General features: G+C 41.6%; 1 protein-coding gene across 1 annotated transcript in view; it reads left to right on the forward strand.

Annotated features, from left to right (window-relative positions):
* Positions 1-216: 216 nt before the first annotated feature.
* gpr179 (G protein-coupled receptor 179) overlaps positions 217-27,537 on the forward strand; it is a 28,953-nt gene continuing 1,632 nt past the window's right edge. Inside the window, exons 1-11 of the mRNA XM_084932216.1 lie at positions 217-1,799; positions 2,988-3,096; positions 11,176-11,272; positions 12,011-12,231; positions 12,523-12,591; positions 19,367-19,476; positions 21,060-21,298; positions 22,083-22,221; positions 22,374-22,476; positions 23,526-23,672; positions 24,053-27,537. The exon at positions 24,053-27,537 is cut by the window's right edge and continues 1,632 nt beyond it. Of these exons, the coding sequence (XP_084788342.1) occupies positions 883-1,799; positions 2,988-3,096; positions 11,176-11,272; positions 12,011-12,231; positions 12,523-12,591; positions 19,367-19,476; positions 21,060-21,298; positions 22,083-22,221; positions 22,374-22,476; positions 23,526-23,672; positions 24,053-27,472 (5,571 nt within the window). The 5' untranslated portion in view covers positions 217-882 and the 3' untranslated portion in view covers positions 27,473-27,537. The remainder of the gene's footprint in view (positions 1,800-2,987; positions 3,097-11,175; positions 11,273-12,010; positions 12,232-12,522; positions 12,592-19,366; positions 19,477-21,059; positions 21,299-22,082; positions 22,222-22,373; positions 22,477-23,525; positions 23,673-24,052) is intronic.

Below are 27,537 nucleotides of genomic sequence, written 5' to 3' on the forward strand. Positions count from 1 at the left end.
AGAGCTTAACCCTCATCTCTGACTGAATGCATCATCCTCTGCTTTGTGAACACGCACGCACACACACACACACACACACACACACACACACACACAACAGATGTACCACTCTCATCACCTTTAAGCACTGGTGAGGGTTTGTCAAAACGGAGGGGGGAGTTCGGGGCTGAATGAAAGGAAGGGGAGGACGGAAGGCGGGAGGCAAGGAGAGAGGGAACGACGGTAGAGAGGGGTGGGACGAGCATCATGAGCTTCCACCCGACGGGCTGGAAGCTCTGTGGAGCAACAGATAGCAGAGCGGGAGGCAAAAGAAGAAGGGAGAAGTCTGCTCTCTCTCTTAACCTCCCTCCATCTCTACAACATCTCTCCTTCTCTCCTCCTCCCATCTGACGCAGGGAGCCCCAAGTTTGAGGTTTTTCCTCTCTCCTCCTTCTTGCTGCGCACACTGCGTTTTCTTTGCACTGGTGATTGTAAAGCACGAGAAACGAAGACTGAGCGCGACGGCACGCTAGAGACACCTTACGGGAAACAGAAATGCGAGGATTGCTCCCCTCGTCACTTTTATCCTTGCACCACCACCGAGGACTCGCAGGTTCAACTACATCTTCGTGTTGACACGAGCTCAGGCGTGCTTGGTTCCGTGCGGCGCACAGATGGAGCTGTGCGGTCCGAGTGTGAGTGAGAGCTCAGCAGAGCGTGTGGCAGCGTTGTTACCGGATACCTGCTGCTGCAGTGCCTCCCAAATGTGAAGATGAAAAGTTCAAAACAACATGTGACGGGTTATCACTTCAAAGGAAATCCAAAAGGGGCAAAGCGTGCTTCAGCTGAGTGACCCCTTCAGTTACTTCCCCCCCTTTTTTTCTTCATCAGCGTGCGTCCAGGATGGATCCCGTCTGGCTTCTCCTCCTGCTGCCATCCGTCCTCAGAGCGCAGGTGGCTTCAGATTTCCCATCAGGCGTCACAGTGGAGACGACCAACAGCACTGACTCATTGACAAACAATACAAGAACTTCAGAAAACTCCACCAGCCCCTCCACTTCCTCCACTGCTGCAGAGCCGTCGGGGTTTTCCACTTCAGAAGCTCCCACAGAAATAGAGGATGACTGGTCACCGGCAGAGACATTTCTGTACACCGGAGACCCCTCGACTCTGGTAGTGGGCCGTTGTTCACGGGCGTATAGCACCCGTGGGCAGATGGGACCCCTGCCCCTCAGCTTCACCGCCCCCCTCAGGCCAGCTATGGATGCACTAGCCAACACTGCCAACTTTCTTAACATGATCTTCCAAGCTAGTGACCTGCATGAGAGCACGGTGCAAGAGGATATGGAGTGGTACCATGCCCTGGTCCGTGCCCTTCTAGAAGCTGATGTGCTCATCCGGCGGGCCCTGTTTACGTTTGATGCTGACCCAACTGCCCAGGTGCCGCAGGTAGTGCTCCATGCAACTCGCAGCCCAATGGCTAAGGTGCAGACAATCATCCTCCAGGACTTATCCAAGGCATGGGAGAGCCTGCACCCACCTGCCCCTGCTCCTGATGACAGCTGGTTCAGAAAACTGAAATTCCCAGAGTCCAGCCAGCCAATTACAGCCCTGTCCAAACGAGTGCTCCTCAATGACCTCAATACCTTGGACACACCTAAGTGGGGGCAGGGTGACAGCTATGTGACCAATCGCAGTGGGGTACGCTGGGATAGTGCTCCTTTTCTGGACTGTATGGATGAACGCTTTGTGCCTGGCTGGATGCTCACACTCTCCACCTCCTTCTTTGGTCTCAAGCCTGACCTGACACCAGAATTCAGGTTACGGCCTGCACACATACAAACAAACAAACATGCACAAAGCAAGCAATAACAGTCACATAAATACAGGCACACACATAGAAGTGACACCTCTGATGATGTCAGTAATTATAGAAATGTGGTTGGTTCACTTTAAAATGTTTGGTTTGGGAATGTTCATTCAGTTTCCTAGTAACCGTCTTAGTAATGATGTGAATCCATTGATCTGTGTGATGAGCTGTCAATCAGTGGTGCCAATGACATCTTCCAGTCATAAAATGCTATTATACGTTTTGTATTATGAACAGAGAAATTTGCATCCACATTGGGAGCACTTTTTTCAGTCCTTTGAATACTCTTAGTAATGTGAGGGTATTAAAGAAAAACATTTAAGTCATAATTTTTTATGTAAAATCATGCCTAATAAGACCATTAACGATCTTGTTGCATTTAAATACCTGTTGTATCGATTGGTCACTGTGAGCAGAGTAGTTTAAACAAAACTCCAAGTCCATTTTACCCGCTGAAAATGACAGAAGCTAGCACTCTGAAATGAATTTACAATAACACTCGTGTTTGAATGTGTTTGAAGAGTTTAATTAAATATAACATTTGAAATAGAATGTCTTGCATGGTCAGGCAAAATGTGCAGTAGCAATTTAATTCAGTTCAACAGGACAAAACACAGACTAGAGAGAAGTCAAAAGTTATTGACCTGTAACAGCAGGATATAAACACATGGGGAGTAAAAAAGAGGGGAATGCAAGAGTGGTACATCATGGGAAGTCCCCCAGCAGCCGTAGGCTATTGCAGCATAATTAAGGCATGGCTCAGGGTTACCTGAACCAACCCTAACTGTAAACTTTACTAAAAAAAAAAAAGAAGTAACTTTAAAGCCTAATATTCAAAGTGGAGAGAGTGACTGTCTCCTCAGAGAAACTGGAAGCTGGTTCCACAGCTTTGCCATGTTATCTTCTCTGCCTTAAATTCTACTTTTAGAAAGTCTAGGAACCACAAGTAAGCCTGCGGTCTGCGAGGGAAGTGCTCCATTGAAATAATATGGCACGGTGAGGTCTTTGGGATATGAAGGTGTCTGTGGAAAAAGAAGAGACTTATTCTAAGTCTGACCTCATGTGGAGCCACTGTTGTTTCTTTGTTTTGTCACACATCTGTGACCCACTCCCCCACTGTCTGTGTGTTCGGCTTTAGAGGTGTGATCCGTGTGGATGTCAACATTCAGGACATTGACTTGGACCAGTGTGCAACAGGGGAAGGCTGGTTTGCTGATACTCACCAGTGCAACCGCACCACCATGGAGGTAAACACAGTGTAGACCAGGGACTGAAACTATCTTTGAGATAGGGACAGAAAGTCAAGATTTTGTGTTTTTGTTGCTTTTAGTACACACAACCAATTTGCCATGAAAAATGGCACCAGTATTAAAGATTTTGTTGTGACGATCCCTGAGATTTCATCTGGCACTATTAGCATCTATCTCAATATACATGACCTGACTGGCAGATAACTGAGCAAAACTGGATGAAACTCCATGGCTTTGGTGATGTCATTCCTTTTTCATTTTTTTGGTCAAGGTTAAATTTCAAGGACATTAATATGGGAACATTAGGAACATTGGATAGATTGGATTGTTTTCGATAGAACTGTAATTGCTGTACATACTTTTTAAAACCATGGTACCTGCAAACCTACAGTACATTATGACTTAAAAGGAACTGCTAGCATGCTAGCCAATAAATATATATGGTGACAATGTTAAACTTTCTCGAACATCTCTAAGTCAGCATGTGAGTATTTTTATTAGGAACATTTTAGCACATTGCCTATTATACTACACATTGTAAGCAATATTATTCCAGTATGATCTTAACATCTGGACCACAAGGCAAGAACAAGTGTTGTTTATTGTTCATGAATCTAAAAGTGTCTGCCACTTCTACTGCCATAGTAGGGTAGTCAGTGTTTCATCATTAATCATACTCTTTTAAATATTTTAAATCTCACATGGGATCAGACGGGGGTTTTTTTCTGGAGTTTTGAGATTATACGTATATTCATTGGTTTAAACATCCTTTCGCGTGCTAATTGTCTCCTTTCTCTTTTGAGGATGAAGCCTGAAATATTTACTAGATCATTCAAAGTAAGGAGAAAGAAAGGACTGTGAGAGGGGGAACTAGGTAATGCTACATTGTACATACTGTACAGTACCTGCACTACACCAGAGTACCAACAATAGTAACAGGGCATTAGAAGAAGCCTCTCAGCCTTTATACTGCCTCATGTGGTTGAATTTTGAAAAAAAAGATATCAAGATCACGTGTGCATCCACTGCTTGATTTCTTTTTAGAGATTTCTTTTTAATGTGAGGCAAACAGCTTGGTGTTTGAAAGGGAAAATTTAGAAATTGAAAGAGGGGAAGATATGTCCTGACATAGCCTGGTGTTGATCTCCGAATCACCTCCCACATCTCACATTTGTTCAGTGATTTGGTTACAGCAGAGCTTTTATTTCGCTTCCCGACAGCTGTTTCTGCATGTTTGAGTAACAATTACTCAAACAATTACTTAAAACGATAAAGACTGATAAGAACAATTTTTCTGAGGTTGTATTGTAAAATAAATAAATAAAAAAAATACATTTTATTTATTCTTATTTCCTGTGTTGTATGCTTTTAAACATGACTAAAGTTTAGAAGACTGAGGTTGGCATATGTAAAAGTTGTCATGGTCCTGAGTCTGCCGACTCAGTGTTTTGTGTTTCTTTATGCTTTTGTTTATTCTGAGTATGTATTCTGTTATGATTTGCCATTTGTTAGGTTTCTGTTCTGTGCCTGCCCTGTTCCCACTGTGTTCTGTCTGTCTATGGCAGGGGTAGGCAACTCCAGGCCTCGAGTGCCGGTGTCCTGCAGGTTTTAGATCGCACCCTGGGTTAACACACCTGAATCAAATGATTAGTTCATTACCAGGCCTCTGGAGAACTTCAAGAAATGCTGAGGAGTCATTTAGCCCTTTAAATCAGCTGTGATGGATCATGGACACATCTAAAACCTCCAGGACACCGGCACTCGAGGCCTGGAGTTGCCTACCCCTGGTCTATGGTGTCACACTGTCTGTTTGTGAATCGGTCTGTTTAGTTCAGTGTCTTGTCTGGTTCTCTGTGTCTGAGTTTCCTGTTTTATTCTGAAAGTCTCTGTCTCATGTGAGTGTGTTCAGTTAACGTTTCCCCTGTCCCGTCAGCTCTGATTTCTCCCAGGTGTGTTGCCCTCCTGTCTCTCATCCCCTGATTACTGCTGTGTGTATTTAAGCCCTGTGTGTTCTCCTGCCTGTTGCTGGTTTGTCTATGTTCCACGGTGTCCCTCTCTGCGTCTCAGGTTTGTTATTTAGTTTTCCCAGTTTAGGTTTCTTTAGTTTTGTCATCCCTCATTGCCTGTTTTGCCACTACGCCACTTTGTAAATAAACATCACTAGCACTATCATCAACTGCCTGCATTTTGGGTCCTTTCTCTCTCCAACACCACACGGCTAAAGCTCTGACTTCAGACAGCTGTTGGAGAGTTTTGTCTAATTTTGGGACTCGCCTTCTGAGCGAAAGCAAAACTAACAGACATAAAATAATTAGTTATTATTAGCTGAAAACCTGGCATGTCTTGGTGTGACTTGGTGTGCAGTGTGTCCTTTGAGGAAACTGAACAAGTGGAGGAAAAAAAAAAAAAGTGGCAACTATCTACAGCAGATAAACAGTGTCTGAAAGTCGTGTCCTAGGAAAAAATCCAACAAAGACCTGACACAGGATCTCAGGACGCAGGGCTGAGAAAAGGTCTAACAGCATGAGTCTACTGCCATCTGTAAAACACAGTGGAGGCTCTATCATGGTTTGGGTGTGTATTTCAGCCAATGGTGTTCTTGTCAAAACTTTTGTGTGTGTGTCATGACATGGCTGGTTACCTGCCTTCTGGCTCCTGATGACCTTGTTTGGTTGCTTCATAAAGATGCAACAGAGACTCAGTCTTCACTGGGATAGGACTGAGCTGGAAATTACAAGCAGTGGATCTGAAGCGAAAGGTATTGTTTGGAGGCAGGTTGTTCAGGAGTGGCAGAAGCGGTGGGATTCAGGGAGTACGGGCAGGCAATTGTATCGTCTTAAGAAGGAGGTGGCAGTGAGTAGGTTGTATAGGGGTAGTAGGAGAGATGAGGTGGTCATTACCAGGCTTAGACTGGGACATTGTGCATTAAATAAAACACTACAGATGATAGGAGAACATGAGACGGGGCTTTGTGGAGTGTGCCAGGAGGAGGTGGAGTCGGTAGAGCATGTAATACTGCGGTGCAAGGGTTATGATGTGGAGAGGACAGTTCTGCAGAATAGGTTGAAGGAGCGGGGAATTGGGGAATTTACTCTGAAGAGTGTGTTGGAGGGTAGTAGGGCACGGGTGAGGGAACTGGTGGGGTTTCTGAAGGCTATAGGTGTTTATGAAAGAGTGTAGTGGGTTTTTTTTTTTTTTTTTTTTTTTGGATACAGCTTGCAAACTCACTGTCTGACCCATACTCCGGAACAGTAGGAGGTGGTAATGCTCCTTTACGTTGGTTGCCAACCGCCGTTAAACACGAAGAAGAAGAATAAGAAGAAGTCTTCACTGGGTCATGGCTAGAGAAACAGTGCAGCATGTCTCCTAGTCTTGCTGTTGCGGTTGCCTGCCTGCGAAATAGATTCTTACCTTCCTGTTTTTGTGCCCAGGGTTACCTTTCAAGATGTGAAGTAGTGAGCTGGTTCTTGTGTGGATTTGGGAGAAGATTGGATAGTGTTAGGACTTTGAGGAGACTGGACTGTTACTACTGTTCACTACCTTTCTGTTGTTTAAGAGTCACTGTAAAGAAATGAGCTGACGTTCACTTGGAGCCCTGCGTTTGAATCCTTCTTCTACTTACGTCTCCTTGACAGAACGATCCAACCTAGAGGAAGCAGCCAGATTCAGCTTGGTCAGGCCCAGCTGTATCCACAGACGCGAAGAAAATGTTTTGTGGCTGGTGTCTGTCTGTATTGCGGTAACAAAAGCGCCTTTGCAGCAACTTCTCTGGTGCGGCCGAAAGGCTGTGTCTGGCATGGTGTAGATTCTGACATCTTTCTGATAACTCCTTCCTACTCCGGCTCATGGTTCTGGGTAAAATCACCATCAATTCCCAAATTTAGTCACTCAAAGCTTTTATTAATTACAGAGTGGGATAAAATTTAGACCTCCTACCCGGAGCACCTTTGCTCACCTCAGCATTTGGACTCTTTCAAGGCGGCACTATCATCACAAAACTGTAGTCTTCCAACCCTTTTCATCTGGTGAGAATGAGAAAAAGACATGAGTGGAAAATAGTGTTTAGTATGCACCCTGGCCACTTTGAGTATCTGGTTTGACAAATGCTCCAGCTGTGTTTCAGGTCCTGGTTAATAATGTCCTAAGGGACTTCATTAATCATTTTGTGTTTGTGTACCTTGATGATATACTGATTTTCCCAAAGCCCCTGCAGGAGCATGAGAAACATGTCTGTCTGGTCATCCAATGCGTCTGTGTAAAGGGAGAAAAATGTGTCTCATGCTGACTGTGTCTTTCTTGGGCTTCACTGTTGAGAGAGGGCAAATGAAGGCTGACCTGGTGAATGTTAAGGCCGTGGTAGACTGATCAAGGCTAACTACTCTCACCTCTCCGAGGCACATGAAGCAGCTCTTCACCCACAGCAGTTGTTCTTGTACAACCCAATCTGAGTGAACAGTTCATTGTGGAAGTGGACATCTCAGATTCTGGAGTTGTTCTCTCGCAGCAAGATTTGGGTAAGATGCATCCATGTGCCTTCTTCTCTCGTTGTGTCTTCAGTGTTAGTGACCGGGAGCTGCTGGCCATAAAGTTGGCATTGGACAAGTTTTCCTATCTGCAAACCGCAAAATAAATAAATTCCCGTCAAGCGAGGTGGAGTCATGAACTGAAATTCGCATGGAGACGGGACCCAGAAACAGACTCAATACACTGGTTGTGAACTATATCCAATACTTTATTTCCAGAGAGGGTCGGGCAAAAACACGAGGAAACACAGGGGTAATGCAGTAGCCGGAGGAAGTGGGAACAGCTTATGGGAGAGGCTGTTCTAAGACACCGCAATTGGACCCACGGTAGTACGCAGGGCCAGGGAAATGGCAACGAAGGAAGTGAGCCTTGAATCCAGAACAGGATGGTACGGAGACTAAACAACATGAGTAGCCAGTTGCGCTGGTTTAAATAGTCCCTTGTGGTTAACAGTGAATTAAGGCTCAGGTGTGAGGCAGGCAGCTCCGCCCAAGAGAGTAGCCAGTGCACCATCCTGATGACAACTCCCCACAGCTGCTCCCACGGACCATGATAGGTGGGCTTTGGCAGCGGATTGGATTCTGTGTGGATTTTGAGGAAACCCTCAAGAGCCTGCACTGTTCCTACTATTTTGACCTTTCTGAACTGGTATTTAAGAGTCATTGTAAATAAATGCACTGGCGTTCACTTGGGGTTGGCGTTTGAGTCACTTCTACTTACATCTCCTTGACATCTAATGTACAAATATGGAATAAAGGCGGCCATACCACCTTCTTTCTATTAACATTTGCATGTTAATGTAACTCGTACCAATTTCCCATTTTCCTTGCAAAATATATAGAAATGAGGGATATCTCAAGACATATACACACTATTGTGTATCTTCTCCAATATACAGTAGGATCTAGTGTTGCAGTTCCACATAATAATGTTGTGATGTTAAGCTCTCAGCTCTTATTCCAGTATCGATGATTGTTCCAGTACATGTTCAATAACAAAGACATCTAAAGGTGAGTTGGGGTACATCTTACATAAACAAAACAATGAAACAAAGATGTTCTGATAAAGAATGCCCCACTTCTCATTACTGAATTTAAGGTCTAGGTGTTTTTGCCATGTAGTTTTAAGTGGGACCAAAGACAAAATATAATGGGCTAACAGACAGCTACAGATTAGAGAGATCTGTAGTATCTTGAAGTCAATACAGCTACGATGGAATAGAAACATTTTGAAACTGGAGCGCAGACTAGATGCAGTGATCATTTTTATCTGCTGAGTAGCTTTTCATCAGCAGATAGGGCTTCTCTGCTGTCTTCTTAGATGCTGGGGTTATTTTTCTAGTTTTCTAAAGCTAATATGGAAAACATGTCTGTTTATATTCTTTTTAGTTACATCTTGCATGCACACTCTAAAACGTTTGTGATCTCCAAAAGGTTTAAGCCCTGAGTGGTGGTGCTCGTTACTTCGTTTTGGCCTCTTAAACTGTTCTACCTGCTGCACCCCGCCCGTCCAACGTTGGTTTCTCTTTTCCCTGCCAGGCTGTCTTTGCAGACCCATCCTCTACCTCTCATCTCAGCCATCTATTTAAAGATGGCTGTTCAGGGTGGCAGGCTGCAGGATGATCTGATGGATTATTGAAATAATCCAGCCCGCTGACATACTTCTCTTTTATGCACTACACTCACAGAGGTCTGAAACACAAGAGCAGAGCACTCTAAAAAAAATCCCCAAATCCACATGGCACCCTTTGTCTCGTCCTGCATTACCTGGCTCGTACTGGGTCATCCATTTCTTCTGTCCTGGTTGTCCAATATCTGCTCTGTTATTGGCTTGTAATCTATCACCATATCAAACCTCATAATAAATAATGGTCAGGTGGAGTGGGAAGCCCTCTCCTCCAAACACGGCTTACAGTGGACAGAGGTTGTCTGTGTTGACACTTCTTTTATGGAACCATTGAGCGAGCTGTCCTCATCTTTCTGTCTCTCCTTTTTCCTTCGTTACAATCTGTGGTGCTTTTAATGTGTGTGATCCAGTACAACGGTGTCATTTTGGTCTTTGAGAGATTCCCTGAAAATGTGCAGTCATTCCTTTTTAAAATTCTAGCCCGTTTCTTCTCTGTCATCTCTTTTTTTTGGGGGGGGGATTGCTTTTCCACATGGTTCCCCTACACAGGCTATCATGAATTAGTTGTAGGTGAAAATTTGACTTTAAATAAAACATTTGCAATACCAGTATGATGTTTTTAAATTGATTTGTGCATAGAGTTATCATTAAAACACAACTTATTGTTTACTGTGTATAATTTGACTTGGGCTGTGCATATGCACTTATGTAAGGTTTTACTGGAGAGAGGACCTAAGTACAGGATTGAAAGGTTAAACAACAAAAGTTGACCGTTTGTCATTTATACTTGATTTGCTCTTATGCTAGAATAACCCTCCTTTTATCAGCCATTAGGTACCACACTAAAACACAGATGATGCTAACTATTCACACAAACATTGAATTTTGCTACAACAAATACAGTTATTGAAGCAAACTTGTGATGTAAACTTTAAGAACAGCAGAGAACTTTTTAGGACAGTTCAGCAGTTAATCAGAGCCACTGTATGCAGTAATACTTTATATTATGTTAGGTCAAATGTCAGGATATTACTATAAACACTGATGAAAACCTGGGGCTCTGGGGAAGCCAAGAGGCTGTAAAGCTGGTAAGTTTCAGCTTAAACGTTACAGAGTGAATCTACTGATTTACTACAAATATCTGCTTGAGATGTGCTGTGTATAATCCACATCACATTAATGTTCAACCTGTGCCATTAGCATCTGATAAGGGAGCTGTGAGTTTATATATAAACAGTACGTGTGTGTGTGTGCGTGTGTGACTATTTGCTGTTGAACAGGATTTCTCTAGAAAAGGATAATGCTCTCAGTTGAGGCATTATGTATCCATTTAGCTTTTAACTTAGATTAACACGCGGCATCCGTGTGTGTGTGTGTGTCTGTGTTTGTGTGAGTGTCTGTGTTTGTGTGAGTGTGTGCATTTGTTTCTCTGTCCCAGCTGAAGCTAAATTGAAGCTAGCATCAGAGGGAAATAGAGTGAGAGAGAGTAATGTGACCCTGTTTTTAATGTGCTGCTGTTTCATATCCTCACAGGTCAACATGATTTTAAACTGAGACACATAGTCTAGTCTAGCTTTGTTTTTTGGCTCCCAGCTCTTTTTGTTTTCCCATCTAAACATGATCTACTTTCATGTTTATGTCCCGAGATTATTAGATGCATGTTAATGCCACCGCCTTGTCTATTTTCTCTTTATAAAACACATATTATGGCTCAGCAATACTATATAAAATGTGTGCCACAATTCATTGTCAGAGTGAAAATTAAATCAAATTTCACTAGCTGGGACCACATCCTCGGAAACGATGAGCAAAGAGGGATGAGGAACTGGTGCTATATATATATATATATATATATATATATATATATATATATATATATATATAAAACAAAAGAAAGGAAAAACAAACACTCCGTGTTTCTTGCAGTGTATTCCCGTTCCAGGCCGGGGCTTTCGATTGGGTCAGTACTGCTGTGGCTGTAAAGAAGGATACTACAGCCCTGACGTATCGCCTCAGGACTCAGGTAAGTCAACAGATATTAAGTAATCTGTTGGTTTAACTGTGAAACTCCCTGGAGGTTGCTGCCTTAACTTTGACCTAGCAGCTCTGTCTATTGTTTTATGTCCAGATTGGGGGGGGGGTTACAAAAATCAAATCTAAAAATATGTTTTTCTTTTTTCGGAGGGTCATAGTTGATTGACCACACTGTCAAAAATTGACCACACTGTCACTGACTTGTATTACACAAAAAAAAAAAAAAATGTGTCAAATGTGTCCTTTTTCTTTTTTTTCTGCTTTTGAGAAGCAAAGATATGGACATTACTTTTGTTTGTTTTGCATCAAAGAACAAGAAAGTGATGGTAAAGTGAAAACTGTGCCCAGGCGACAATCAACTATCCACTGCTGCTAACAAATTAACTCTTTTCAAGCATCTGCAAAGGCAGCAGGCTACCAGGTCTCTTTAGGCTGGTTTTCTTAGTAGTCTGACCGTTTAAATCATAGATGCAGCCACCATGACAGCACCCATTGGTTTTGGACCATCTACAACAACAGGAATTGTGCTAATTATTAAACCAGATCTTTCAAAGTCAAAATTCAAAACTAAAAAAGATTATTTCAAAATTAAGATTAATAATTTAGACCCAATCTATGCAAACCTTTAACATACTGTTTTAAGCTTCTTGTGGAGGTCGCATGTATATGAGGTTTTGCCATGGCTTTGTGTAGGTTGAATAGATGTGCGTGTCTGTATGCGATGCAGATGGAGCCCCTGTGAATGAGAGTGACAGCAATGGTATGTGTTACCCGAACATGCCCATCTGTCTCCCCTGCTGGCCGGGCTGTAAGAGCTGCCAGGACGGTACCCCATGCTGGGTGCAGGAGGACTGGCTTCTTAGGTCTGGTGTGCTCGCCATCCAGGGGGTCTTCATGCTCCTCATTTTCATCAGCATGCTGGTGGCCTACCGGCATCGTCGCAACCGGGTGAGTGAGATCTTTTGGCTTAGCAAGGCCACCGTATAGATCATGTTTAGATGGAAGGTTGACGGTGACTGCTGAGCCAAATACACTATGTTAAAAAAATCAATCCAGTTTTTATTCATCATCTTATTGTATGAAACTTTTAGTCTGATAATTAATCCTAATCATAAAATCAACCGCAGATGTAGCAGTAGTAGTAGCATAATCCACATTACATTAATGTGTGTTATATTCTGTAGTGCTGTTTGCAACAGCTTCTCATAATAGCTGTTCCTTTCCTCCTCCACCCCCCAGCGGATCCGGGCTTCTGGCCTGCTGCTGCTGGAGACAATCTTGTTCGGCTCCCTGCTCCTCTACTTCCCGGTGAGTTTCTGACCGAGCCAGCCGACTGAGAGCCCCACAGATTAGAGCTCTTCACGGATCACTGCACAGCTCCATATCTTAGATTATGTGACAATGGACGATTTGTACGGAGGGTGAATGGGTTGAGGGCGTGTATGAGAAATGCGAGGGCGTGTTCATCGTCGGCACATTTCATAACCTCCCTCAGCTCCGGTCATAGATTATCAATCAATCTTTAGATTCATTTTACCAATTAAAGAGGCGTTAACATAACCCGGATGTGATTTTTTTTTCTTTTAATCTATCTGAAAGTGTCAGTCAATTTGATCTACAGAGTGATTTAGTGTGTGCAGAGCTGGTCCTGTGCTCCGCATTACAGATGATTTAGTTTAATGTCGAGTGTGTGAACATGTTAATGGATTCTGGGCGTGAATTTTGAGAGTATAATAGAGCAATTATTCACTTCATAAGGTGCTTTGTATTTGGTGGTTGCATTAGATTGTAGATTTAAAAAGAAACATGATCATATAATACGTGTGGATACGAGCGGCGGAAATGAGCTTTCTCTGAAGGGTGGCTGGCCTCTCCAACAGAGACAGGAATAGTTCGGCCATCTGGGAGGGGCTCAGAGTAGAGCCGCTGCTCCTCCACATTGAAAGGAACCAGTTGAGGTGGATCGAGCATCTGACAAGGATGAGATGACTCATGACACCCTGGAGAAATTATATCCCTTGGCTGGCCTGGGATTGCCTTGGGGTTCCCCCGGACAAGGTGAAGGAGAAGGCCGGGAAGAGGGAGGTCTGGGCTTCTCTGCTTAGGCTGCTGTCCCCACAACGGATGGATAGATGGATGATCATGAGACATGAGACAATCCTAATTCTGAAACAGGATTTTTCTTGGCCTTTGATTTGGAAGAGGCCAAGCTTTAGCTGAGGAGTGGTGAGATGGTGGGGTAGCATTGCTGCCCTGCATTCTTGAAGTGTGGGGTCCAGGGTTCTTGCAGTTGCGGGTGCTGGCTCTGGACTGAGTGACCGGCTTCTTTTGGCTGGCTGCTTCCTGGGGTCATGGCAATTCTGGAAAGTCGCAGGGCTAATACAAAGAGACAGACAACTATTCACACTTACATTCATACCTATGGGCAAATTAGATTCACCAGCTATCCTAACCCCACTAACTGCATGTCTTTGGACTGTGGGAGGAAGCGAGCCCACACAAACACAGGAAGAGCATGCAAACTCTTAAAAAAAATAAAAAGGATAAAATAAAAAGAAACTGGATATCAAGATGAGCCTATAGAGAGTTTATAGAGCTCCTCTTGGCAAAGTAAATGTGGGTGCAGACCATATTCAGCTTGTTAAAGCTGTAGGCAGGGCAGCTTAAAAAACAAAACAAAATGCTGACTTTAACATTTGAAGAATATTTAAGTGATGATCTTCAAAGCTATTTTTTTTTTACAGTATAATATATAGGACACATTTATTTTTAAGATTTATTGAATCTGCTATCCAAAAGTAAGATGTGTAGTAGTGGATTGCAGTGTTTTGCGCACACAGTTAAGTGGACCTATTATGTTATATATGCTGTTACAGTGGTAGGTGCTTCTATGAAACAGAGTCATCTTACAAGTAATCCATGCAAACAAAAAGCTCAGGATTCAGGACTCTTGGCTCTGTGTGATGTCAATAAGAAGGGCAAACTCTGCAAATACAGAAGCCCCTCCCTCTCGATTCAAACCTATCGATGATGGGCAAACTAAAATATAGTCAAGTCATCTCACCTTTATTCAGATAGCAGCCTGCAGGTATATTTGGTATCCATTTAAGAGCTAAATAATAATAACAATGCCAGTAATAAATGCAAATATCATAAATATCAATTTACGTGAATAAGTACTTGTAAATGTAAATGTAGATTTAATGTAATAGAGGCAGATGATCTGCGGTTGCAACCCTTAAAGGGAGCAGCTGAAAGAAGAAAAAGAAATGTAAATGCAGAGATACATGTGTCAGTTCATTTTGTGTAGAACTATACAAAATGATGATGCAGATGAAAGCATGGAAGGCAAGAATATACAAACATGGATACAGGATATATTTCAGTTATGAAATTAAAGATCTAAAACCTGCTGTGGTGACGTAAGAGGTGGAAGCAAGACTGGAAATGAGCAAATATTTGGGATCATGTTGTGTGAGGGTTTTTTTTTTAATTCAAAGGTGACCTGCAGCCCACATAGCTGACTGTAGTTCTGAAAGCCCCAGATGAAAGGTCAGAGTTCGGTCTGTCATCTCACTGGGGTGTCACTGAAGTAAAGTTGCCATTTCATCTACAAATAAATCCCCTGCATGAAGGAAGGTTGTTGACCATCCCACCAACATACTCAAGCTGGTTTTGAAATCCACCATGACCCGTTAATGTAGCAGGATTTTCTAATGTCAACAAAAAAAAGATCAATATGAGTGTCTCGGTGTAGTAGCACCTGTAGTAGTAGGTACCTTTTGGGTACTTAGTAACTACTTTTTAGAGAACAACAACTGTTGTCCCTCTGCACTCATTAGTTCAGCTTTATAAGAACAGCAGCTTTATTTTTATATTAATGAACTGAACTGGTTTTATTGAGGAGGATTTGAGCTTTATTATTGGATATCACTGGCATCTAGAAGACATCAGGATATCTGTGTTCTCATTTTTAGCCTCAGCTTTAAAGTCATTTTTTGAGTATATAGTTAATAAGGACAATGTCAGATCAGAGGAGAGCTTGGTTTAGAGCCCCATGATGCAAATCTGCACTGGAGAACACAGGTTCCCAATAAATAATCACTAGAGTTACTGGATTATTGGATTGATTCATTTATTCTGTCATTGATTGTTTTATTTTGCTCAGCTTACTCACTGCACTATATCTTTGGGTTGACCAATCACATTATTTCTTTCTGCTGTGCAGCTCCATCTATAACAGAGACCCCAATCTGTGTTTGTGTGCTGGCCATTTATACTGATTAAACGTGCCTTCCTGCCATGACTTTTGTTCTATAAGTTGTCACTCTAAACAGTTTATTCTGTATAAGCAGTTTGAACACAGTGATGTATGTTTGCATTTACATTATCACAAGATATAGATTATGCTCTTATCCTGAGTGGCTGACACTGTTTTGCTCATGCTACCATCACAGCAAAGTGAGTTTTAATTCCAGGATTACAGTCAGGCGTGATGTGCGCTTATACGGTCAGCAGAGGCATCAGTAAAAACAGTTGTGGTGTGTGTATGCATACACAAAGGTGGAAAGTAACGAATTACATTTACTTGCGTTACTGTAATTGAGTAGTTTTTTTGTGTATTTGTACTTTTTAAAGTCATTTTCCAAGTCGGTAATTTTACTTTTACTTAAGTATATTTTTTTAAAAAGTATTGTACTTCGCTACATTTTCAATCACACCCGTTACTGAGTAAATTAAAAGAACAAACAAAAAAACAAACAAACATTGCGCTTCGGAAATACTGCAGGGAATGATGGGTAGTAGAACAAATTACCGTTGGGTCTGACATCGGTGTTACGGATCCAGCGAAAAAAGAAACCCCATCGAATTCTGCTGACCCTGAACTCGAAGAAACCGATGTGAACCCCTGGCCGTATTTAAGGGACCATTTCGGCTTCAAGTGCAAGAAAGGCAACAGCTTTATTATGCAGTGTAAGCTGTGTTTGCCCAGAGAGACCGAGTTAGCAGCTTATAAAAATTCCACATCAAACCTGCGCAAGCATGTAGAGGTAAGTTAAATACAACTTGTACATTTATTTTAGCAAAAAAGGCTGTGCTCAAGTTAATCACATTAAGTTAAGACATAAGCTGTTATTGGGCACGTTGTTGTCCACGCAACTTAAAATATTTTTACTTGATTGGTAAATTGCCAAAAGAAAATGTGTTTACTTTTCCTGTTTGTTAATAATAATAATTTATTTAAAAAAAAAAATTAGTTAAATTAGACAGAAGACAGAAGCGGCTACTTTCTTACTTAACCCACATATGTTCACACTGCAGGCAAAAGAATAACATGTGCTATGTGCAGAGGTGTTTTTTTTCTGTTCTCAAACTGATCTCCCTGTTGGAGCTCAGTCTAGGGGGACTTATTTTTTTCTCCTTATCTTTCCTCACGTGGTGCATTTTCCATCGTTATACCTCTCTGACCTTCTTCCCCATGTGATGTTTGTGTAATGTATGTATGGTCGGAGGGTAAGATGACGCTGGCAAAGGTCGGCAACCTTAACCCAATTTCCTTCGGGGTCAACCTTCAGGATCAATAAAGTTTTATTGAATTGAATTGAATTGCTCCTCAAAATTAACAGAGCAGGGCCAAGTTTAAAAAATTAAAACACATTTTTATAGCAGCTGCCGTACAGCTCAATTCAGTACTTGTTCTCTTATTTGACAGTTTAAAACACATTCACATGTAAAAGAATTATATGGTTTTGACAGTTTGGTTGGTTGGTTTGGTGACCATTATCCATTTTGATGTATAGACTTGCAGTTTAACTGCCACTGCGCTTTAATTTGTAAAGTTTTTCTTTTAATTAAAAAACAACTACTTTGAGATTTATCCCATTGTCTTTTTTGCACTACTCAGAAGAGGCTGTCCTCCTGCTGACAAAAAAGTAACTATGTAACTTTTACTCTGAGTAAATTTTAAATGAGCTACTTTTTACTTTTACTTGAGTAAATTTTTAGACAGGTAATTTTACTTGTACTTGAGTAAAATTTCAGCAAAGTAATAGTACTTTTACTTGAGTAAAATATTTTAGTACTCTTTCCACCTCTGTGTATACACTACCAGTCAAACCTTTGGACACACATTGTCATTGAAGGGTTTTTCTTTATTTTCATGATTATTTACATCATAGAAGACTTCAAAACTATGAATGAACACATATGGAATTATGTAATAAACAGTGTGAGGTGTGAAACAACTCAAAACGTGTTTTAAATTTGATTAGATCAAAATAGCCACCCTTTGCTTTGATTACTGCTTTGCACACTCTTAGCATTCCATCAATGAGCTTCATGAGGTCGGCACCTGAAATGGTTTCCCAACAGTCTTGAAGGAGTTCCTAGAGATGCTGAGCACTTGCTAGCCCTTTTGCTTTCACTCTGAAGTCCATCTCATCCCAAACTATCTCGAATGGGTTTAGGTCAGGTGACTGTGGAGGCCAGGCCATCTGGGGCAGCACTCCATCACTCTCTGTGTTGGTCAAATAGCCCTTACACAGTCTGGAAGCATGTTTGGGGAACTCAAAGTTTTAGCAGTTTTGTGGACTGACTGACCTTCAGTTCTTAAAGTAATCGTGGACTGTTGTTTCTCTTTAATTAGCTGACTGGTTCTTTCCATAATATGAATTCTAACAGTTGTCAAATAGGGCTGTCAGCTGTGTACCAACCTGACTTTTGCACAACACAACTGATGGTCCCAACTCCTTTAAGAAGGCATGAAATTTCACAAATGAACCCTGACAAGGCACACATGTGAAGTAAAAACCTATTCAGGTGAGGACATCATGAAGCTCACTGAGAGAAGGCCAGGGATTTGCAGTGCTGTCAGCAAAGCAAAGGGTGGCTACTTTCACAAATCTTAAATATAAGAGATATTTAGAGTTATTTATCAATTTTTTCTTTGCTACATAATTCCATATATCTTGCTTCATATGTCCAATGTCTTCAGTTTGTATCTACAATGTAGAAAGTATTAAAAAAATAAAGAAAATACATTAAATGAGAAGGTGTGTCCAAACTTTTGACTGGTAATGTACATACAGTGGTGTGTTTACCTCCTTCTATTTTTTGATAAGTTTGTTACACTTAAATCTGTTAGATTATCAAACAAAATTGCATATTAGACAAAAATAAGACAAGTAAACACAAAATGCAGTTTCTAAATGAAGGCGTTTATTATTAAGGGGAAAGAAATCCAAAACCTACATGGTGAAAAAGTGATCACCCCCTAAACCTAATAACTGGTTGGGCCAACTATCTATACACCAATAGAAACTGTTGGTTGGTCGTGTATAGCTGTAGTTTTTGTCACGGTCTGGCTGGCAGACTGTGGGGATGTGGGGAAAGGAGGACCCAAAACGCAGACTCTGCGATGCAAACAGTGCTCTTTATTTACAGTGAAAAGCTGTAAACACAATAACTCCCCGTTGCTCCCTTGAACCCCGTGTGCGTGCTTCCCTCCGACGTCTGTGCTCGTGCTCGTGCTCCCCGCTGTTGTGTTTCCACACACCCCGTGCGTGCTGCCTTTCTGGACCACTCTTCCTCCTGCAGGGAAACCATAGAAGCAGCCGTCAACACTAACCCTCGGCGGGTATATACGAACAGCACTGACATATGCTGACACACACTAACTTGGTACGATAACTCAATGATCCCGCGCCGGTGGGAGCTCCAACACTCTCCTAAGTAGCTCCCCCGACGAGCCTGATCACCAACAGGTGTGGCAGGAACTTCAGGTGTGGCCAGTCCTCCCGCAGGGCCACACCCGTCAGGCCTGCCGGTGGCTGTGCGCCATCCTCCAGCCACACCCGCAGACATACACACGTACACACCCACACCCTGCCTATACATACGAGTGGGACACAGACTAACACAGCATTGTGCAGAAAAACACACACATCACCAAATAATAATAATAATACTAATAACAACAACAACAACAACAACAGTCAAAACTGCTCACGGACCCCCGAGTCCTCCAGAGCCGGGTCCGTGACAGTTTTTCTTTTACTAAGCATTTCTTTCTCTGTCTCTGCAGGTCTTTATCATGTACTTCAGGCCAAGCACCTTCAGGTGCATCCTGCTCCGCTGGGTGCGAATGCTTGGTTTCTCCATTGTCTATGGCACAGTCACACTTAAGATGTACAGGTAGGTTAGCAGTCGATACTAACATTTAATGTAGTTAAAATTAAGTGCTTCTGTTTAATACCTTCTCCTTAAACATCAAAGCACAGTGGTTAATGGCTTTGAATAAATGCTCAATTTCTTGAAAAATACATGAACTTTACTGTAAAATATTTAGTTTATTTTACTGGAAGATATTTTGTATGATCTTTTTCTGAGTGAGCTGGAAGGAAATTAGGCCTATTTATAAATCCACAACTGCATTAAGTTATAATTAAATAACATTTGGGTTCAGTGATTATCTACAAATATAAATCTCATATCAAATAATATGAAATTGATCATATTGGCATATATTTTATATGTTTTGATACAGACACTATTTGTGGTCAAAGAGCAACTTGTATACGATGGTTTCCACATAACATAGTATTTTTATTTATTATTTAAAATTGAAAAGTTAATTGAGCTTTTGGAGTACTGGGAGGACAATAGATGTCTGTTTTGTTTTGCTTTTTAGCAAACAAAGCTATATTATAAAGAGACTATAAAATGATTCATTTCAAAACTAAGTTAAACCACTTGCCTTTAAGACTGTGTAATTTTATGGGGGAAAAAGAGCATGTTCCTCTTGAATTTATATGCGTATACTTATCAGCTAAAGTTTGCTAACTTGTACACCCAGAGTGTACCATAAATGGGAAGACTTTGTTTCTGATTTCTGTCCTTTCAAATAAACATTGAGTGATTTATTGTGGATTTTCTCAAATCCACAAAGGTCAAAAGTCTACGTATAAGCTAAATGTATACGCTAACACTAATATTTGGTTAAACGTCACTTGGCAGGTTTCAAGTTGCACCTCGATCCTGGATCTTTTGATAGCCATCAACAAGTTCCTGGAATAACTTTGGCTGGAGATTTGAACACCCTTCTTGGCAAAATTGATAGAGTTCATTTAAATTGGTTGGTGTTCTGTCACAAACCTGGGTTTTAAGCATAGTCCCTAAATTTTCAATAGGGTTGACGCTTAAAGAGCTTTGGGAAGTTCATGTGTTAGCTTACTTTCTTAATCCATTCCAAAACCAATTGGAACACCCAATTATGTCCAAGTTTTCACCATCTGCCTGTTTATTTAAGGTAACATTGAATAATTTGTGATAATCAGTGATTCCTGGATTGTTCCTAAACTTCCTAACCAATCTCTTCTGTCACCCTTCGGGTCTTCTGCCAGACCTTTGCAAAGTGGTGACACATCTGGATGACTTGTACTTATCTACAGTTGTTTGAACTGATGATCTTGAAATCTGCAGTTGTTTAGAAATAGCTCCAAGAGATCTCCCCAGCTTGTATAAATCTGCAATTATCGTGGAGAGCAAAAATTCTTCTGTGGATTTTTGTCTAACTTACATTACTTATTTTGAGCCTAATTCCACTGATATCAAAAGTCTCTCCAGGCAAAGACATCTCTCAAGAAACTTCATATTGAAGTGACATCAAATTCAACACTCAGTCACTGACTTTACTGTTTACTACAAGTTGCACCAGTTTGTCTTTAGTACTCAAATACTCCACATTAAGGACCAATACTGCTCTTGTTTTGGACCAGAGTACTGAAGGTGTTCCTGTCACGCACAGCCCAGAGAATGCCCTACATGTCCAGCCTCCATTTACTGAGAATTCTGGGAGTGATGCTGATGACAGTCAGCTGGTTCCTGTGTGCATGGACGGTGGGTGTTATGCAGAATCGTGACAGAAAAATTCCAGTCTTCATCACAACCAACACACCTGATGGACAGGGCTTCAACATGTGTTACCTTGACCGTTGGGACTACATGATGGCTGTAGGTAAGTAAACTACATGTAAAGAACCTGTTAAGAGTATCAACAGCATCATTAAACATACAGTAGCTGTTACAGTGATTCTATTAAATCTCAAAGTGTACCTATGTCTATATCTACGAACAGTTATGGTAAAAAGAAAGTAAAATTTCTTTCACCTCTAAGTCCTTATGCATAAGGACATAATAAAGATAACCTGATTAATTTTAGGTCTAAGAATTCAGTAAATACTACTTTAGATGTGTCATCATCATAATCAGGCTAGAGCCTAACCCAGTCTATCACAGGGCTAACACATAGTGACAGACAAGCATTCAAACTCACATTCACACCTATGGGCAAGTTTACACCTTTATTATTATAGTTCATTACAAGTCCATTTTTATACTTATTTCTTAAAGCAATAAATTAGACAACAAAGTAGAAGGCAGCGTTGGTACAATAAAATCCAGTGGGGCACACAGGATCACTTTGTCAGCAATTCACTGGGATTATCTTGACAACTTAAGTTCTAGGTAAAAATAAAAAAGTATACATCAGTAAATAGCTGGCCATTAAATTATAAGAAACCAGAATATATCTTAAAAAATAAATTCACTGTTGAAAACGCTTAAATGAGACTTCTTTGAATTGCATTCAAGAAAGGTGTTTAAGTTGTCACCAGTATTAAGAGCTTTAGCGTACAACATAAAGCACCACAAAACTACTGTTAGAGTGAAGTAAAACCAGTTTCAACATTTGTACTGTGTATTCCTGAACATCCAAGTGATTATAAAGTCTTCTGCTACAGCTGAGCTTCTGTTCCTGTGCTGGGGGAGTTCACTGTGGACTGCTGTAAGGCCAGTACCCTCAGCTTTCCATGAACCTCGTTACATGGGCATCGCCATCCACAATGAGCTGCTTCTCTCCTCTCTGTTCCACCTGTTCCGGTAAACAGTAACCAAGACCACTAAGGTCAATGTGTCTGAAAAGAAAGGCAGTAAAGCCCATCACATGCTTAACAATATGTCTGTGTACCATACGAAATAGAAAGCCAACACACGTTGACATGGGATGATTCTATATTTTCTGCTTCCCACAGATTTACCTTTCCATCTCTTCATCCTGATTGGATGCTTCTGCTCTCCTTCACACACACCCATGTCACCATCACTGTGACACTCGCCCTGCTCTTTGTTCCCAAGGTATTCCACATTTTTATGTCCATAGTGCCAGAGTAGACTAATTATACAGTAAGAATTAGTGCTGTCAGCGTTAATCTCATTGAAATGACGTTACACTATAACCTCGTTAACGCAGACCGCCCTGTGCGCGGGGCTGCACTGTGTCAATGCGTTAGCGCGGTTAGCTGGTTAACACGTTAGCGCCGTGCATGATCCGCGTTAACTCGCTAACGGAGATTTGCCGCGTTAACGTCATTTTAACGAGATTTACGCTGACAGCACTAGTAAGAATAGAAAAAAAAGTCATGGAAAATGGATTAGCGCTTTTCTACTGCCCTTGGCAAAAAAAAAAAATTTACTACAAGCCTCATTCACCCAATCACACACATTAATATATTGTCTAACAGTCACATACACACTCACATGGATGCATCAGGGATAACCCTGTGTTCAGTATCTTGCCCATGGATATTTCAACATTTAGAGTACCTGGGACTCAAACCACTTATTTTCTGATTGGATGACATCCTGCTGTAAAAATCTAAACGATATCTCACAGTATTCTCAAACTTGTTAGCTTTATCTTTAACTACTTTAAGCATGTAACTCCACTTTATGTTAAATATAAGACCTCGTTATATAATGCTAATGATAACCGCTAACTCAGCATGGTCTAGTTCTGCTTGAAAGCCAGCCAGTACGCTAATGTATGCTAAATGCTAATATGTATTAAGCTAACATGCTACGTTTACTTAGATATCATAAAATGTTGGTGGAACTCACCGCTGTTGCCAAGTGCTTACTCATAGGAGTTCGTCTGATTGTTGGGGTTTCCTCTTTATCATTGTAGGTTCTTTACCTTACAATATAAAACACACAGAGGTGACTGTTGTTATGATATGGTGCTATATAAATGAAGTAGAATTCAACTGAAATGGAAAGCCTTCCAATCAGTCCTTCTAGTTAAACAATGTTCAAGACTTCTTTCTGTATGTGTAATTATTACTTATGGACTGTGTTGAGTCAAAACCAGTTATCTCACATGTGCTTCTCTCCTTTGTGTTCCACAGTTCCTTTATGTATCCAAACCTGGGAGACAGGAGATTGCAGCAGAGGTGTATGAAGATGAAGTTGACCTGCGGCGCTCTGGCTCCTACCTCAACAGCAGTTTTCACTCTGCATGGAGTGAGCACAGTGTGGACCCTGATGACTTTCGGGTAAACACTGTTGTCCCCACAGAACGATGTTATCACTTTGCAGTAGGGCATAATGTACATAATATGGAAGAAATTCCAAAGGCTACATTTAAAACAGAAAAAATAATTATCCTTTAATTTTAATTATGTTTACATGTAGATTCAATAAACAAATGGTAAATATGTTATAAATGAAATCATAAAGTAACAGTAAATACAGTTAACTGTAGACTGAACATATTTCTATGAACTTTCTCCACCCTTCAATCCTTTGCTTTAACCTAAACTGTGTTCTTCATACTTGAAAACTCTTTACCTGTCCTGACTCTCCTTGTCTTTTCCTCTTGTCAATCATTTCACCCTCTATCTCATCAATTCCCTCCTTTCTTCATATGCATCAGGATGAACTGAAGAAATTATATGCCCAGTTAGAAGTCCACAAGACAAAGAAGATGGCTGCAAACAACCCTCATCTACCTAAAAAACGAAGCTCTCGATGTGCACTGGGGAGATCCCTTATAAAACGCATAGCTGAAATCCCAGAAACGATGAGCCGCCAGTGCAGCCGTGAGGAGAAAGATGGATCCTTCCGCAGTAGAAGTGGGAATCATTCTGACTCTTTTAGAAGGTCTACAGAGACGGTCAGTATCAGTTACAGAAGTTCAATGAAGTCAGCATCTCTATCACCATCACCATCCATGCGTAAGTCGCAAAGTGATCATCACTATGTCAGGGAACGAGACTCTTTGCACACCTCCACATTAAGGGCCAATACTGTGAAGAGATCCTCACAGCGATCTGAGACAGACTCCTTGGATATACCACCAGGGGTCTGTAAGTCAGCCAGTGCCCAGAATCTGACGATTGATACCAATCTCTTGCATCCTGATCACAACAGACTTCATAAATCTTGGAGCCTAACCTCAACTACCAGCCATTCTATGGAGAATATACCCAAGGTTAACAGAGCCAACACAGTGAGGTCAAGGCCAAGCCTTTCTATAAGTGACCAGACCAGGAGTGCTCTCAAATCTGAGTCATTTGACAAGGCTGAAATCTGCCCTTGGGAGGTGGAGCCAGAACAGTCAAATGACAAGAACCAGAAGCATGTCACATATGCAAACTCTGGGGATGATGAGGAAAAAAGTCCAGCATCTCCACTTGCACTTATCTGTCCTTGGGACCATTTGCCACCTGTAGAAAAGAAGTCTTCTGTGGACAAAGGCCTACAAGGTGAAACCGAGTCCCCCAAGTCTACCGTGTCTACAAGTGCACCTGGTTCTCCAAGACCAAAGGTTGCAAAGGATCAGCGTGTTTTCTCTTTCCGCACCACTACAGCCGCTAAGTGGCTGACTGTGAAAACATTGATGGGATCAATTGATGCAGCTAGCAGGTCCAGCAAGGATGGAAGCTTAAATAGAGAAGATTCTATTTCGCAAAAAAGTCAGGAAAGTGCTTCAACAACACCAAGGTCAGGAACATCAAGACATCCTAGCATTGAAAAGAGGTCACTCCAGAAAAGAAGCATGACAACAGCAGATGGAAAACCATGTCTTGTTAAGCAGAATGCAGTCAGACTCTCTTCTGGGGATTCCTCTGACAGAAGCCCACGAAGGCTTGTAATTGTAAAATCTTCTATCCATCCATGTGATTCAGAAGATATGCAAAAAGATGGGACATATGAACACGTGCTTTTGTCGAGGCAGAGTAGTAAACGTAGTAGTATAAGTTCTATAAGCAGCTCCAGAACCCCTTCAACTCACAGAAGAGGTAGTTATCGAATTACTCCAACCCGTAATGTTCCTCATACAGATGTATGTTCATGGGATATCGCTAGTGGAGAGGGACCAAAGAAGCAGCAGAGCATCAAAGCAGATGTCTGCCCTTGGGAATCACAGGTATCTGAACGATCTAACTTATGTCCTTGGGAATCTCAAGAGCAAGCGAACATGAGAAGACGAGGAAGTGGTCATGGAGAAGTGGGTCCTTTGGAATCTCAGGATATTCCAGTTGTTTCTCACACTATCCTTTCTAAAGATTTACAGGCACAGCAGCCTTTAAAAGGCATATTAAACATATGTCCCTGGGAGACTTCAGAGTCTCCCCAGCCTTCAGTAATACAAACTAATGAATACGCTAATGTTTGTCCGTGGGATATGCAGGACAAGGTTGAAGGTGTATACGAAAATTTAAATCCTTTAGAAAACAGGGGAACACTGACAGTGCCCCTTCAGCGAGAGGTCATGAAAGCTGCAATCTATCCTGGTGCATCAAGTAATGAGCAACATTACCATGCAATATCACCTGCCTCAAACTGGGGTAAACACATAAACACAGCAGCAGCAAGTTCTCCATGGGATTTCCCTGATCCCCCGACAATCAAGGAAAATATTTGCCCATGGGAAGGCAGTAACACGGAGCAGACAAATACAGAATCAACTCCACAAATGACAATAAAGGTACATATTTGTCCCTGGGAAAGTGAACAAGACAATCCAGAAGATTTAGAAATAGATACCTCACTTTTGAAAGCTACTTCAGAACACACTGATGGAAAAGACAGCACAATAGTTAATGTATGCCCCTGGGAAACAGCACTACCTGAAAAAACTGCAGCAACCAAAACAATGTCTCAAGAACTTAAAAAGCCAGCAGAGGTTTGTCCATGGGAAATAGAGGAACCAGAATCAGGAAAGCCAGAGATCCCCAAAATATCAGAGAGCACCGCTCGAGCAAATGTTTGTCCATGGGAAACAGGTGAAGCAGGGACAGTTAAAACTGAAGTATCAAACGCATCTGATAAACTACAAAGGAAGGGCATTTCCCAGGAAAATGTTTGTCCACTGAAAACAGACACCCCCAAAGTTCTGAAAAAGCAAGACAGCACAAAAGCAGATGTTTGTCCATGGGAGACTGAAGAATCAAAAGTTCTGAAAATACAAGGTAGTGCTCTGGCAAATGTTTGTCCATGGGAGACTGAAGACACTATGGTTGCCAAAAAGAACGATAGCATTAAAGAAAATGTTTGTCCATGGGAGACTGAAGAATCAAAAGTTCTGAAAATACAAGGTAGTGCTCTGGCAAATGTTTGTCCGTGGGAGACTGAAGACACTATGGTTGCCAAAAAGAACGATAGCATTAAAGAAAATGTTTGTCCATGGGAGACTGAAGAACCAAAAGTTCTTAAAAAACAAGATAGCACTCGGACAGATGTTTGTCCGTGGGAGACAGAAGAACCAAACATTCTCCAAAAACAAGATAGCACTCGGACAGATGTTTGTCCGTGGGAGACAGAAGAACCAAACATTCTCCAAAAACAAGATAGCACTCGGACAGATGTTTGTCCATGGGAGACAGAAGAACCAAAGGCTGCCAAAAAGAACGATAGCACTAAAGAAAATGTTTGTCCATGGGAAACAGAAGAACCAAAAATTCTCCAAAAACAAGATAGTGCTCTGGCAAATGTTTGTCCGTGGGAAACTGATGAAACCGTCCAAAAGACAAGTATCACTGGAGCAGGTGAAGACAAAAATGATATTCCCAACAGTGACAAGGATGTCATAGAAAGTCAGAGCTGCCTTAGTGTCGAAGAAACTCCAGCAGACACAAGCCCTGAGCAAACAGATGAGTCTAAAGCAAACTTAGCCCTGGGCAGGCGAGATGCTCTGTGCCCTTGGGAGATGTTAAGGAGCACATCTGGCTCATTCACTGACAATGCGTCAGATATCTTTACATGGGAGCCAGAGAATATTCCAGAGGAAGACGAAGAGGACGATGCCGAGTGTGCTGCTGAAGCTCTTGTATTCCCACCTGACCTATAGCTTTATACTTTTGTAGCTACTGTAGGCTCAGCTATAGAAGAGCTTCCCTGCAGCTGGCAAAGGCA

Source organism: Perissodus microlepis, chromosome 6 (assembly GCF_051167445.1).
Source record: "Perissodus microlepis isolate ML-2025 ecotype Zambia chromosome 6, ASM5116744v1, whole genome shotgun sequence".
NCBI classification, from domain to species: Eukaryota; Metazoa; Chordata; class Actinopteri; order Cichliformes; family Cichlidae; genus Perissodus; species Perissodus microlepis.